The sequence below is a fragment of the Pyxicephalus adspersus genome, chromosome 12 (genome assembly GCF_032062135.1).
Source record: "Pyxicephalus adspersus chromosome 12, UCB_Pads_2.0, whole genome shotgun sequence".
NCBI lineage: Eukaryota > Metazoa > Chordata > Amphibia > Anura > Pyxicephalidae > Pyxicephalus > Pyxicephalus adspersus.
This window is the reverse complement of record NC_092869.1, coordinates 22,089,232-22,105,475: the sequence shown is the minus strand read 5'-3', so window position 1 is coordinate 22,105,475 and position 16,244 is coordinate 22,089,232. Positions and strand designations below refer to the sequence as shown.

Sequence of the window (16,244 nt, the reverse complement as noted above, 5' to 3'; positions counted from 1 at the left end):
GCATCAGAGACACACACGCTGCAGCCAGCATAAAGGACACACACGCAGGATCAGATATCTGGAGCTGTCTTATAAACGGGTGAGTGTCTTATTTTAATTATTTTTTTAAAAATCGGGGGTGGCTTACTTAATGGGGATGTCCTAAAATCGGGGAAACACGGTAAGAACACACAACATCTATTATTGTCACCCTTGTATAAACAAATTTTAATCTTGGGGCCATTTCACACAGGTGATTTACAGGCAGTGACCCTCTCATTTTAAGTTTGTTTTTCTAAGAGAATCAAAGTTAGGATTACTAACTCACTAACTGTTGACGTTTGCAGCTCAGGAATTTAAATTTAGCCGCATTGTGTCAGCACAATCCTCAGTGTGACAATCATGCTTAATTCATTTCTATGGGTTTAGATACAAGATGCCATTCTTTTGTAGCTAGACATTCTAGCAATTAAATTGCTATCTACAAAATCACCGTGAGCCATTACTGGTAATAGAGCAGAGAATAAACACTGCTACAAATTGCCTGTGTGACCTTAAATGACAAATGTGAAAACAAAAAGTGAGAGTATCATTCACGGCTACTAAGAAATCAAACAGACAGTCAAAAGTTAAAACAAGAAGTTTTACTGGCAGTATAAATAATCTATAAAACACAGGATCTTATAAAGTCTCAGCTGCACATAATGTGACCACACAAATATGAAGATACCCATAACACACTTATACAGTTGATTTAAAGACATTTACTAATAATGAAGGCAGTCAACATCAGAGATATCCAAAATCCATGCTGCAAAGTTTTCACAATATGATTTACCAGCGCAGGTCCAATCACGGAAAGAACGTTTACACTGCATGGATACATGTCAGTAGAAAGCTATCTAAGCGTTTCATTTTTGTGCTTAAAATTCTTTTTGAGGAAACACAAAACAGACCAAGCAATAAATTCTAGTTGAATGGCTGCTAAGTGGACTGTCTGACTTCAGTACTTTTTAATCATTGATCTAGAGAACGGAACCATGAATAAGGTCTCTTTCAGACTTGAGGGGAAAAAAAACATGTGGTTAGCTGCTTTCAGGTGTATTGCAAGCTGCTACTATGTGCCAGGAGCAGCAATCAGCACCGAAGGGTAACGGATTTGCATGCATTGCACTTGGTGGTGCAGTTCTTTCTCCAGGGAACAGAAGTGGCTTGTTGTTTTCAGAAACTGCACCATGATACACTGGAACTATATGCAAAAAATGGTTCTCAACTGCTTCAAAGTTAGGGGCGAGGGTGCGTCAGACATCAAACTGCTTCCTATCTAGGACTTTGGTTACCTGACTTCTTGAAATAAAACTTTACCTACTATAAATGTTCATTGAAAGATTTTTAGCCATTATCTACAGTCTACTGCCAGCACTCTGCAATAGAATATTTCACAGAAGAGCAACAACATACAGCATTTGTCTGCAAGTACAGACATGAGAATAGGAACGTGCACCCTATCCCAATTCTAAGGTTTCCCAAATAAAATCAGAATATTAAAAAACATCTGGTAATTGGCAGCAGGTCTTAAAATTAGATAAATAAAACTCCAGATGAACACGTGACATTTTACACCGTGCCATTATTTAACAAAGACCAAGTAAAAACCAGAAGCAGTAGGAAAAATACAAATACAAGGTTAATACATATACAAAATACAAGGTTAAATACAACCTTTCAGTTCCATAGGAATTAGGAGAAAAGGTAGCCCGGCATTGCTAATCAAATTCATGTGATTAATCATACGCCAGTGTGACAACGTATATAAAAGCAGAAACATTTACGTGTGTGTTAATACAAAGCCAATTATATTAGCCATAATCTTAGAGAAGCAAATGTTGATGCCCATCAATCCGGGAAGGGTTAAGGCCATTTCCAAACAATTTGAACTCCTTCAGTTATCATTCATCATTGAGGAGGATTATTCACAAGTAGAAAAAAACATTCAAGACAGCTGCCACTCTTCCCAGAAATGAATGTGCCATGCTCAGAGACATTGCAAAAAAAAAACAAGAGACTGCGGGCTTCATTTAGCATTATAAATGTGTAAAAGTTCATGATGGAAAAAAGACTGAAGAAGATGCAAAGTTGTATCTGAACAAATCACAAGAGTTCTGGTACAAGATCTCTTGGACAGAATAGACCAAAGAAGAGATGTTTGGTGTTTGTTCAGCATATCGGCACAACGCCTCATACTGTAAAGAATGGTGGTGGAGGAGATGATGATTTGGGCTTGTATTGTAGTGATTGGACCTAATTTAATAAAGCACTCAAAGGATGGAAAGGATAAACTTTTATCAGTGAACCTGGGTGATCCAGCAAACCTGGAATGAATATGTTAAAAAAAAACATTTTTGGCAAATGTTGCTAGCAAATGTTTTCAATCCTGAATCAGATGCATTCCACGTTTGCTGGATCACACAGACTCACTAATGACAGTGTATCTTCTCCAGTCTTGGAGAGCTTTGATAAATCAGGTCTATTATGTTGATCATTAACTTTACTCTATCCCAAAGAATTTTAGTCAATGTGAGGCCATTTATGCGACAGTCAAAGCTGGTCTGAAATATGGTCATGCAACAGGACAATGATCCCAAGAACACCAGCAAATCTACAAGACAATGGCTCAAAAGGTACAGAATCATGGTGTTACAAAGGCCCAGACCTCAACCTAATCAAAATGTTGTGGCAGGATCATAAAAAAAATCTGCATAAACAAAGATCCTAAAGATACGAAGCAATGCTGTAAAGATCAGTAGGACAAAATGATTTGAGAGACTAGAAAAGTCATAAGAAAACAATTACTAGTTAATTACAAGTTAATTCTGCTAAAGGTGGTTTGTACAAGCTACTCAATCATGGAACTATAAATAGCTTTTCCATTTTGGCTTAATGTTTGGTCAATAAGGACATGGTGTAATATGTTTTTTTTTTTTACACCTGTGGATACATTAAAATAATTTCAAAACTGTCTGACGACCAATTGATTCATTTGTATGTCCTGATACATAAAAACCTTAGAATTGAAAGCGTGCATTTTCCTTTTCTCATGACAAGTGGACAACTAGACTTCCTGCTTATTACTCACAGTGACTCCAGAGGTGATCCCAGCGAAAGACCTCTACTACTCCCTTATAATCGATTCAGGTAAAAGTTTAGATCTTATTAGGCCATAATCTACACAGTATTTTTTAAAACTAAAGCAGTATACATACATTCTTGCGTTTATGGACCTCACAACTTATTTTATTAAATCATGACGTCACTATGGGGGAGGTTTCTCCCCCTTTGAGGGACACCCCGCTCCCCACCCACAGAATGCCCAGAGGATTAGGTTTAAGTGCAGTGGTCGCCAACCTTTTCGGTCCTGCGGACCACTGAAATTACCAGCTCCTGACCCCACATGCGTGTCTCTCTCCCCTATAGAGACGTCATGATTACATAACCTGCCCACTCTCCCATGGCAGATCCAGGGACACAGCCCGCCCACTTGCACGAGCCCAGAAACTGAACAGGGGGCAGGGGGCTCTGGACGGTGCGTCCTTCTCCTTACTCCCCTTAGGGGTGCACCGGCCAGAGCCGCGGACCCCCATAATTTTCTCACGGACCACTGGTTGAGGACCGCTGTTTTAGGGAGTACCTGACTAAAGCAGCTTTCTACAATGAATCTGAATCAGAGACAGATAATGACTACAAGGGGAACATGGGCAGACAGACCTTTATGCTTCTTCTAGAAATATCACTTACAGATTCAATTACATTTTATAATAGAAGTGCATTGCATAAATGCTGCAAAAAAAAATGGTAACCTATTCAGTCAAAAAAAGTGCATAGATTACCACGAACATCAAGTACAAAGAACCAAAAACAGGAATCCAATAAGGATGCATAATAATAAGTTCCATTCAAATGTTTTCAAGGTGGAGATTAGTTTTGTTACAGTTTTATATTAAATGTGTAAAAAAAAAAAAATCATGATTTATTGGGAAGGAACACTGTACCAAATAGTTCTTTCAAAAATACCTAGCCAGATCTACAATCAGTTCATGAAATGTAAACTTTCCACAACACAGTGTAGAGAGGTGTCCATTTAGTACTTCCTATAATTCCCTCTTCCTCCAAAATCATTGTATCCTCCTCTACCTCCTCCTCTCCCACCTCTAGGAGCTGCATTGTATCCCCCTCTCCCAAATCCACCGCCTCCTCGTCTTCCTCCCCTCCATCCTCCTCTTCCTCCATCATCCTGTCTCTTCTGCCAGGGTGGCATTTCTGGAGGTGGGGGCTGAATCTCAGACGGTCTTCCTCCTCGATCAGGCACCCTCCCCATTAGAACCTGAAATGAATTAAGGTATAGATAAAAATGAGACTAAGCAGAGAAGTGCTGGATACAAAATACTAATGCAACACAAAACCCTAATTTTCTCAAACAGCAAGATAATTGGAAGGGGGCTTTTCAGCAGCTGTTTTTTATTTGATAATATCTAATAGATTTTCCTAATGTAACTATGGCCAACAGAAACAAGCTATGGTAAATACCCCCAAAATGCAAGAAAGTGAATAGATCATACTCTATAAATATCTATCTCTATTTCAAAATACTGAGAGAATGGAATAAGCCATAAATCACACATGTATCTAAACCCCCCCAAAAATATATATGCAGCTTACCAGTACTGTGAAGTATCTCCATTTGCTACCATTTTTCAGACTCAAAACTTTTTTAGCAAATACAGAAAATACCTAGATCCTTCAAATTTATGAGCTGCATTGACAGCAAAAATAATCCTATCTTCTTTCCAAACTATATTTTTACTAGCATGACTACCAGCAGAAAAATTTTAGGACTGGTAAACTGTGTTACATTACTTTGCTTTTGGGTTTAAATATGCTTTAGAGTATAACTTTATTTTATTAAGAATAGAACCTTTGTGAGGTTAACACTGCTGCATCTAAATAGGAAAAAAAGTATTCCTCACTTCCTATGATGTGTCTAGCATCAATAGGCAGACATTTCAGCAGAAATTACAAAAAGCAAAATTATTAAGATTCATTCCATTTATCTGTTTGATATAAAACATTCACTGTCTCACAGTGTTTTTTCTGTATACATGTCTTCATGTCACTTCCTGTAGTACATAACTCAGATATGTGCCCTTAACCCTGACTTCACATGCCCAGTAAATCCTGTAAAACCAAGACATAAAAGTATTAACCCTAGAAAGTAACAAGAAAGATTCAGAATGTTTACATGACAATATACCTTGTTGACAGGACACACAGTCTTTTCCCTTATTGATCCGCTACTTGTGCGCACAATTCTGGATAGATCCTCTCTGGAAGCTAAGAGGTGTGATAATGAGATGGCGGACTTTGGGCACAGCGAGTACCGCACTGGCTGATAAACTCGAGCAATGTCATCTGTTTTGGCCTTTTGCAAAAAAAAAAAAAAAAAATTTACACACTGACAGTTCACATAAACCATATTATTACCATCGACAATGCTTGCCTATGAAGAGTGAAAGTACATCTTAAAGATAGCTAATATACTTCCTGTGAAGAAATGCACCCACCTTGGCTCTCTCTGACCAGCCAAATGACTGAACAGTGACATCCAGACGTTTTATTAACATTCGTCGCCGACACTCATACTCTATACAGAGAGCTTCATTTATCTTCTCCAGGTGTTCCTGTGAGATTAAATAAAAATGTTAGGAAAAGTTAACTATTCATGTATTATCCTTTTAATATACACACTACATTCATCATCACTTACAGAGCGTACAGCAGACTACGTATTTAAATGATTACTGCTTCAAAGAGTGTGATATCATAAATGATTTGTACTTTAAACATCACTGGCTAAAACAAGTTCATAAAATCTTATTTAAGTACCAAATGCCTTTTTCAAGTGGAAATGTTCAATGAGCTTTCAAGGAAAAATATAAAATATACATTTTAAGATCACATTGTCAGACTAAGGCCTCTGCACAAAACTAGAATATACTGCTAGTCACTCTTTGCTGCACATCCTTTATATAAACCAGGACCGAATCAGACCTGCAGGCCTGGGGGATAAAGCTAGATTTATTTGTGAGAGTGAAAATAGGCCTGATCTGATAACATCCAGGATAAATCACTCATGGCTTACCTGTTAGGTTTACCATATATTTGACACAATATTGTAATGTTCTGTATGTTTTTTTCTATACCCATGTGTTACTTACCAACTGTTCTGCATTCAAATTGACATTGAGGAGTGTCTTGGTAATACTGTTTGACTGCATTTTGGATAATAACTCAGAAACCTGTGGGAGAGATAAGAGACAACATAAATATCACATGTGGCATTTTCTTTATGCTACGCTGTAAAACCATCTGTCATTTCTAAATAAAAATGTACTTTTGTATTAACAAAAGAATAACCAAATAAATTGATTTGATATGAATTAATCCCTGAAAATCTCAGCATGCTTAAATTCTTTGGTTAACCTAATATTTCTAGCCAATAATAAACTAACAAAAGAGAACATTTTTAACAGGACTGAACCATAGCCTAAAACCACATAACTATTGCTCAAATGTATATTTTTAGGGGATTTTTTTGTTAATTCCAAAGAGAAATATGTGAGCTGCCATTGCTGATCTCCTGCACCACACTTATGTTGCCTTGATCTTATGCTGACCCACTCACTCCAATAGTTCTAACTGGTGGCCATGAAGGACAGGCCAGGCATTGACAAGCCTATCAAAAGTAGGTTGTTGGCATTGTTGTATGTTGGCAAACACATCTTTTTAGAAACACCACGAACAGAACAAGGGATTTGAACTACACGATAGCTATTTTATTAAAAAATTATACCAAAATTATGACACTATTATCCTCCCAACTCCCAACAGAATCACTGTCCTCTCTGCAGTTCCAAGCTTACTACTATAGGGGGTTAGCTTCTAATATGCCTGCTTCCAGGTCACTGACATTTTTGTCCTTTCAATGCCATTAACTTTAATCAATAGAGTCTAAAAGCACAAAGTGTACCAACATCACTGTGATCCCACTCCTATTTAACTAGTCTGAAAATGTTCACAAGGCTTACAGCAGGCCAAGCTGAATTTCTAAAGTACAGCTTTACATTAGCAATGCGCTAACCAAGATTTCATTAACTTACCAACTCCAAATGGAAAAACAACTAAAGTTGCATATTGATAGCCCCCAAAGCAGTACCCAACAAAGGACAATTAAATAGAGGTACACAGTATCTTTTTGGCATATGAAACAAGGACATGGAAATGGCTGGTGACAGGTTGCTCCAGTTAGAATCTGATGGAAAGTTCCAAACTGCCAACAAAAATTGTGTTGTCAGAGCAAAGCATTGAAAACTTCCTTTTCTTAAGATCTACTAATGTGAACTGGGCACAACTTTGTCTGGAGGGAGCTGAGTTTAAGAAATCACCCAATTGGTTGAAAAAAAAAAAAATTAAGAAACGTAAAAAATAAATTGTTAACAGAACAAGTATAAAATGCATAATCCTAATTTTTTTCAAGTATGTGGCTCCAACAGCATGTAAAAATCTTCCCTTCCCAATACAACCTGTTATATGAATAAGAATATGTAGAATGCCTTACAAAAAAGGCTTGTTGCCTGGCTGTCTCGTTAGCATGAATATGTTTTTAGGGATCCTTATTTACAGATGTGTTCAGAAACAGCTGGTATTGAAGCCTTGATCTTACTGAACTATACGTCAACAAATGTTGACAAGATTCGGGATCCTCAGCTTTTCTAAGAGGCTGTTCTGAAACAATCTAACAGCATAACAAGCATAGGGGCACTAGCTGGGAAGCTCTCATTGGCATTATATCCCACCTCTAAACAAAATGTTTAAAAACGTTTAAAATTGTTGGCGTTTTCTTTCATAGGCACCAAAGCATTTAGGGTCACTGCAGCTGCTTCCCTTGCATGTTGTCTGCCAGTCATCTGGGCTGTGCTTGATAACATGAGGGGTACAACAACAAATGACAATGTCACTGTTATTGCAGCTAAGGAAACACTGAGCCGTGTGACTTGTAACACAGCCCTTCTCATGAAGCACAGTGTTGGAAAAGGCTACAATAAGCTACAGCCACACATCACTGAATGGCGGAAAAAAGGGAGTTGTTACTTAAAAAAAAATTTGGAAAGGTAAGGGCAACCCACTAAAATATTAAAATGGAACTAAACTCAGAATTTTCACTTTACATAAAAGGGTAGAGAACCCTTTTATTTAAAGTAAAACATTTTTTAGTTTTTTTTGTTGTTTTTTTCTAAGAGGGTGCAACACCGCCCCCTTAATTCTTGATTGCATAGGCAATCAAGAATAATTGGGAGCGCAGAGCCTCCAGGGATACCTACGTCACTCATTCCAGGAGGGTCTTGGCTGCTCCTTCTGTGCATGCCCAAGCATCTTGGGCATATGTGGAAGGAGCTCTTTCATCAATAGGAAAACAAATTGCAGATCTCACGTATGCACACTGAGATTGTCAAGTTTTTTCCCCAATCTACATCACCTGATCTCGCACCTGTGCAGTGCGAGATCAGGTGACGGAAGAAGAAAAACACGGAAGAAGAGAGAAGAGGATGACGGCGCCTGGTCCAAGGCCGAAGACGGATACCAGGACGACACGGGACCCGATGGAAGAAGGATCGTCTGATCTGTGGGATTAAAGGCAAGTGAGGTTTTTTTTATTTTGAGTTAGTTTTGGGTTTACTTCCTTTTTCAAAAGGAAACATTTCAGCTCAAGATATTTATTAAACTTTAGGTGCTGGGACTCCTGATATACACAAACCTGTTCCAGGTAAATAACTCCCCAAATATCTAGTAGGGAAATATGGATTAGGATGATAACCCTAAAACCACCTTCTTCTAGCACTACATTACTTTGTGGACCATGGCTTGCTTCACATTAATATTCCATTTTGATCTTCCTTATGCTTCCAATTTCTTGCTCCCATTTTTCTAATATCCTCTAAGACATTGTTCATCCACCCCTTTCTGGGTCTTCCCAGTGCTCTACCTGCCTCTCGTCTTGACTTTACTATTCTTTTAAAAAGCTGACTTTGTCTGCAGCATTCATTAATTGTTCTATTACATGGTTCATTTTTAATTATTCACATTCTGTTTTTATCTGCTATGGGCCTAAGGAGCTCATAAAATATTCTTCTCTCACATACCCTCATGCTAGTTTCGTCTTGGGTTGGCCTTAAACCTGCAGCTCTATAAAACAAAAATAAATAAATAAATCACCACAGTGAGCTTCTATATTTGTTGATACATGTTTACTAAAAGATTTCTGTCATGAAGCAAAATGTGTGAAGAAAAAGCTGCTGGAAGCAGTCAGTGCTCAATTATTATGCCCAATTAACAAATTTAGTATAATTACAAGTCAAGTCTTCATCCTAGATCAAAATTGGGCACAAGAGTCAGGAAATGGCTGTTTTTTTGCTTTAATATCCAAGTCTTAGCTCCTCAGGAGATGTCAGGATGAGGGAGGTTAGTAAAGAAGCACAAGAAAAGTAAAGATTTAATACAAGCTTCTTACCTTTTCCTGCACACTTTTTATCTGGCTTATAACATCTGAAGTAGATGGTAAAGGCAATCTGAGAACTTCAAAAATAGTTTTTAGTTCTTTATTCACAGCATCATTTGGTTCTGAGCAACTTGACTTTTTGGTTTGTAGGATCTGCACAGCCTGAAGCTCTGAACCTAGGAACACTGGGACAATCAACATGGCAGAATTAGGGAAAGCTAGTTAAAGAACCAAAGGGTGCAATCTAAGTTCACTTCACAAAGCTGGAAATGTACGGTACATTTAATCACCATTCCAAAGTTACAATATTACTATATTCATAAGCAGATTCTATCTTTGTACCTACACAGTAATTTTAGGCAATCCTCCTTGTTTTGCAGTCTACTTTTGATATCTCCAGACACCAGGGAAGTATATGGACAGGACAGCTCTTTCAAGAAACCACTTATTTCAAGCTGCATACTCTCCAGGTCTCCACCTAATAAATGTAAGACAACAGATGCTAGTTTTAAAAATCCACCATAATACTTAAAAGCATGAATTAGTACCTTATACAATAAAACAGAAACCAGTTCAAACAGTGGTAGTACAGGATTAAAAGGTGAGAAAGGCAAACCAATTTGCGATACATTTTCTATAATCAAAATGTTTACATACAGAATGTTTTATGAAAGGCAATGTACATTCCAGCCAGGTTTATGCTTTAGCAATAAACTACACACCATAAAGTATAATACAACCCACTGCAAAATAAATAAATATAAAAGCTTATTTTTATAGTCTATAGATTGTCGTTTAAAAAAACTGTCTCTACTACAAAACACTGCTAAGGTTTTTACAAATGAAACATTGTGCCTTTTACTATAATTGTCGGGTGAGAGTATTGTAAAATTATTATAGTAACAAGAATAAAAAAATCAGTTTACATTTTGTTTTGGTTCACACATCCAGTTGTTAGGTCATTCATATTAAATGACACCCCAACGCAATAGTATTAAACACCAACACACATGGTAATACTCTACAGTGTGTATCAAAACCAAAAATAAAGTCGGATATGCTGTGGAGCACAGAAACATATGATGACATCCCATGTAATATACATGAGCTGCCTTTATCCAATGTGCATAACATACAGGTAGTCCCCGGGTTACATTCGGGATAGGGATTGTAGGTTTGTTCTTAGGTTGAATTTGTATGTAATCCGGAAAGTACATTATTTTAATAAATGCAATTAGGACAGATGTTTGTCTCAACATATTATTAGGCAGTGAGTTATCAGTTACTGTATAAAATCCTCACTGTGAGTTAAACACAAACAAGGCAAAAAAACAAACTTATGGAGCCTAGACATTCATTAACTTCTGGAGCAAGCTGTGTTTTGATATTCAAAAAGAAACAACTGCAGAGTTTGTCTTGGTCATTAAAGAGTTACAAGAGGTTGCAGAACAGCTCATCCCTAGGATCATCCACAACCTCAGCTGTGTTTAGCAAGATTTCTTCTTCGCAAGTCTTGTGAACCGCCATCTGCCCCCTTCAAGCCTCTGTTCTGCACACAGCGAGCAGGGAAGCCCCGTTAATATCTAGGAGTCGTCCATATGTCAGATGTTCTTAACTCAGGGACTACCTGTACATCTAAAGTGAAATTGTGATGAGGAGCTGTGAAACATTCAATGTCATTCCCTGTAAAGTGATTTTTCATTGGGATGAAGTATTACCTTCTGTGCTGACACCTTCCTCTAGGTTATCTAATAATTTCATCTGGGAGCTGAGCCAACACAAGAGCTGGCAGTATTCAGGAGATGACAACCCGCTCTCTAAAGCGGGACCCAGAGCAGCCTCATCCAACAAGGGACCCTGGTACCTGGAACAAGATAATAAAGTGAGCAATGATGACTTCCAATAATAAAATGTCATATTCACATCTTGCTGATTCAGTACAGTGAGGTGATAACAGGAAAGCAACAGGTGCATCAGTGCTGAGCAAATGGAATATCAAAGCAGCGCTCAATCAACGCATAAAGGAAATGAGTGAAGCTGTGAAAGCTTTTTAACAAGTACTGTGCATGAGACATGGCGCTGATATAGTCTGAGCCTGGAATAATAATGTATCAGGTTCATACATAGGGTGGTCATCATGGTGACAGTTTAGGCAATTTGTCTTTAATAAAAGTAAAACATAAAAGCCAGGCAGCTGTGCAGAGACAAATAAGCAGCCCTGAAAGGTGAACATTCATATAAAATAGAGGAGTAATGGCTTTAGGTAAAGCAAGGACTTTATGTTCTATGCATTGTGTGGGGGTTACTATTTACACTGTGTATTGTAAGAGCTGCCATTCACTTTCTTTGTCCGGTGTACAGGGCGGGGGGTCGGACAGCCTCCAGGAACGAGGGAGGACTTCTCTTACCCCAGAGCCTCCAGCGTGTCCAATAAATCCGCCTCCATCCCGGCGGCTGAATTCCCTCCAAAGACTACAATCTGAAATCACACGACACACCGACTTCCTGGTACACAATAATACAGGTCCGTGCTGCAACCCAGCTTCCGGAAAAAAAGTTCCGACCTATAGCTTCCGGCTGTCATACAGAAGCGTGCAGTTAGTATAGAGTGAGCAAACCATGTATAGCAGATATTTCACTAATCTACAGACACTGGTCTATTATATGACTGTAATGTGTGAAAAAACGTCTAACCTGCCGGTAATATTATGGGGAGGGACAGTCTGTGAAATATGGACATAACCAAGGCCTCATAGCTCTGTGTTACCCACTACAGTATTTATATAGCGCCAACATGTTACGCAGCCCTGTACAAAGTCCTTAGCCATGTCACTAGCTCTCCCTCAAAGGAGCTCACAATCTCATGTCCTTACCATAGTCATATCTGATTACCACAGTCTAAGGTCCCTTTTGGGGGGAAGCCAATTAACCTAACAGCATGTTTTAGGATTTTGGGAGGAAACTGGAGGAAAACCACGCAAACACGGGGAGAACCTGCAAACTCCATGCAGATAATGTTTTGGCCGAGATTCAAACCTGGGACCTGCAAAGGCCAGAGTGCTAACCACTGAGCCATCATTGCAGTATGGAGACTGGCTGCCTGTCGTATGGATATAGACTGAAAGCAAGCTGCCCTGCCGAACCTATACGACAGAGCAGTGACACTGGCTGCCAGGTTACAGTAGGGAAGGGTTATCAGTATCCCAGCTAAGTTATGTTTTTGCTCTCTTTGTGACATTGGAGGATTTTTCCTTCACTTCCTGTCCTACAGATGCAACAGGAAGTTAGAAGAAATATCTAAAAATGAAAAGACTCATCAATGTTGGACAGTTGTCCCCAAAAAAAAGTGTCTGTGTTGTAAGATTTACCATCACCTCTTGTTTTAGCAAAGTCTAATAATGAAATTCTCCTTTTTATGTTGAGATGACAATGGTCACCATATGAACATCTGCTGCTTCTTCCTCTCACAGTCCAGCTCTGCTGTACAGGAACGGGCCAAAACCAGATCATTTTATATTTGCATTGCAATAGACCAAAAAACATTAGAGCGGATCTCTATTTCAATTTTCTGCCTTCCTGTATTAAAGAATAAAGATCTTCTTACACTTTCCACTCTCCAGTGCTGTCTCCAGCTTTCCTTTTGGTACCTCTTGGGGCAGAACAATACCATTATTCCCATGGTCATTCTGCCCATTTCCTGTTAAACCCAGTTTACCATTGACTGGCCCATAGGGGGCGCCTCACCACAGAGGCTGGGCAGACAGTAGCACCGTCACTAAACCTAATGGGAGTCTCCATTATCAACCAAAATGCTGCATTAATTGTTGATGTTCACCAGTGATGTAAAGAGTGACAGCATAGGAAAGTAAGCGTATATCATCGATCACTGAAACTCCAGCGTGACACAGGACTCAGTGCCTGTTATTATGTAAATATAGGTGGATGAACAAATCAGTGGAACTATGCCATAATACACAGATGTCTGTTCACATGGACACAACACAAATCGTATGTTTGTATTAATTGTTGGCAATCAGATAGGATCATGTCCGGTTTATGTGGAAACAATCAGCATGATGGGGACTTTTTCACAAATGATTACTATATTTCTGAATGTGCATGAGACATTCAAAGAGTGAACACAGATCTCACCCAGATAATCTGGCGTAATTTTAGGGACCCAAGGAGAAATTTTGGATGTTGTATTTGATCCACAGTCACCGGCCACATTATTAAGTATATTGCTAGTACAGGGTTGGACCCCTTTTACTTTACTTTTAGGACTGCCGTTGTAATCCATGGCACAGATTCAGCAAGCAGCTGGAAACATTCAATATTCAATATTACCATGGTAGCATCATGTAGATTTGTCGGCTGTACATGATGGCATTTTCCTGTTCCAGCATATCCCAAATGAGCTCTGATGGATGGAGATCTGGTGACTGCATTAGAGTAGTGAACTCATTGTACAGTTTCAGATGATTTGAGTTTTGTGACAAGATGCATTATCCTGCTGGAAGTACCATCAGAAGATGAGAACACTGTGGTCATAAAAGGATGGACATGGTCAACAACAATACTGTGGTAGGTTGTGGCATTTAAACAATGCTCAACTGATACTAAAGGGACACACCAGCCATAACTGTTATTAGAAGGCCACATGGATCCATGCTTTCTTTGACACCAAATTCTGACTCTGCCATCCAAATGTTGCAGCAGAAATCGACACACATCAGACCAGACAACATTCTTCCTATCTTGTGTAATCCAATTGTGGTGTAGACTGTAACCTAAGTTCTTGGTGCTGACACCTGATGTGGCCTTCTGCTGCTGTAGCCCATCTGCTTCAAGGTTCAACATATTGTGCTTTCAGAGATTCTCTTCTTTATAGTTATTGTCACTTTTATTTCAGCTCGAACTAGTGTGACCAATCTCTGAGTGCTGGCATCAACAAAGCGTTTTCATCCAGAGAACTAGACTGAACCAACAACCATGTCACAGTTATAGTCACTTATATCACATTTGTTCCCCATTCTGATGCCTAAACTTCAGCAGGTCATCTTGATAACATGTGGATGCTTATGTGTATTGAGTTGCTCTTTCATTGGCTAAATAGATGTTTGTGTTATCAAGCGATTGAACAGGTATACCTAATAAAGTGTCCAATGTGTCTATATACCTATAATCTATTGCTGCAGATAAAGGCAGGACAGAGCTGTGTCATCTCTACCCAAGCCTGGATACATATAGGTCCCATGAAATCACATTACTTCCCCCATAAACACAACACATATACACTGTGTTTACCCTGCATGTTAAAGCATAGTTCTACTAGAACAATATTACATTTTAATACAGCACCAGGGACCGGGACCCAAATTTAAAAGAAATGATGATCCTGCTATTCTTCCATATCGAAAAGGTTGTAAAGTCCCACGTTTGCAGAAAGGGACAGGAGATGTCTCCTCTGCAGTAACTGCTCTTACCTGCCTGATCACTGCCTAGCTGTCAAATTTTGCTGACCTGCACATACTCAGCTTTGGAAACCAGGGAAACCCTGCAATTCCAGCTTCCCTTGCACATGCCAGGAAATAATAAATTAAGATGGCCGATGATTGTCTTCAGAAAAAAAAACAATAATAAAGATGGTGCACCCTGCAAGAATGGGGATAGGTGAGTATTGTGGGTTTAGTTCTGCTTTAACTAACTTTCCACAATTGTGCATATGACAGTCAGGTGTCAATAGATGTGTAAGCATTGTTTGCCACTTGGGGGCACCATTGAGCTGTTTCCTCAAATACAGCAAAGTCAAGTCTGTGTTTGGAAATTAATCTTTTTTTGTCATTTTAAATATTAGTAATTTAAACAAAATAATTAGTAATTGGGTATTGTCAATAAATACCAAATTCATCTGTTGACTTCCCGCTCAAGCACTAGGTAATGATTACATTATTTGTTTATCTTCTTGTTTTTTCCATGTGCATTGGTAATGGCTATCTTTCTATAAACGTGTAACTAAATTTTATATTTCATAAAAAATTTGTCCTTAGATTTCAAGTGTTTTAATCAAAGTTTGGAGTCATACACATATCCTTATGTAAAAGAGAAATATACAATATCCAGTCAGTGGGCAGAAATTCTTTGTGAGAAGAAGTCACCTGTACATGGGATATTTCTCTTTCTTCATTAACAATTTCACATTGAATGTATTACGTTTTTCCTGAATTCTTTAAGAGTTTTTTTTTAACACCAAATTCGCCTATCTGTTGGCAATTTCCTCATCTTCCCTTCCAATTGATCTTAGATTTGTTGAAAGAAAGACAAACCAGTTACCATCTGGTAACTACTTAAAGCCAAAATCCAACCATTTCCATTTCCATTTCCAGTCACAGTGGAGTAGTGTTAGAACATCAGGCTCCTATTGCTGGATCATCATTTGAGACATGTCCCTTCACTTCCTGGTGACACTGTATGTCAGGACAGGAAGTCTCTGATAAAGACACATACAATATTATTTAATTTTCATTAGGGTGAAGAAGGGTTAGAATGTCTGTAAGATTTGTATGGCCTCCACGTCCCGACTTAGTCAAATCCCATATGTCAGGAATGAGGAGGAATGTCATCAAGGGGATTGAAACAATACAATGTACCATGA

At 38.6% G+C, this 16,244-nt stretch overlaps 1 protein-coding gene across 2 annotated transcripts; it reads right to left on the bottom strand.

The window, feature by feature from the left end:
- Positions 1–608: 608 nt before the first annotated feature.
- Positions 609–12,089, bottom strand: FAM98B (family with sequence similarity 98 member B). 2 transcript variants are annotated; one of them, XM_072427947.1, is made up of 8 exons: positions 11,998–12,089; positions 11,308–11,453; positions 9,936–10,067; positions 9,602–9,774; positions 6,252–6,332; positions 5,598–5,714; positions 5,288–5,455; positions 609–4,360 (listed from the first exon to the last, which is right to left on the bottom strand). In XM_072427947.1, the coding sequence occupies exons 1-8, from the start codon at positions 12,033–12,035 to the stop codon at positions 4,118–4,120; spliced, it is 1,098 nt and encodes a 365-aa protein (XP_072284048.1). In that variant the 5' UTR covers positions 12,036–12,089; the 3' UTR covers positions 609–4,117. The 2 variants fall into 2 exon arrangements, with proteins under 2 accessions (XP_072284048.1, XP_072284049.1); XM_072427948.1 differs by having other exon boundaries at positions 11,903–12,004.
- Between the last annotated feature and the right edge of the window lie 4,155 nt (positions 12,090–16,244).

Bases quoted from the DNA above. Each gene is read 5' to 3' on its own strand.
- FAM98B (XM_072427947.1), bottom strand. From the start codon at position 12,035: ATGGAGGCGGATTTATTGGACACGCTGGAGGCTCTGGG. The intron at 9,775-9,935 runs GTAGGTACAAAG...TGATTGTCCCAG, and splicing joins GGATTGCCTAAAATTACTGT to TGTTCCTAGGTTCAGAGCTT. The intron at 5,715-6,251 runs GTAAGTAACACA...TTAATCTCACAG, and splicing joins ATTTGAATGCAGAACAGTTG to GAACACCTGGAGAAGATAAA.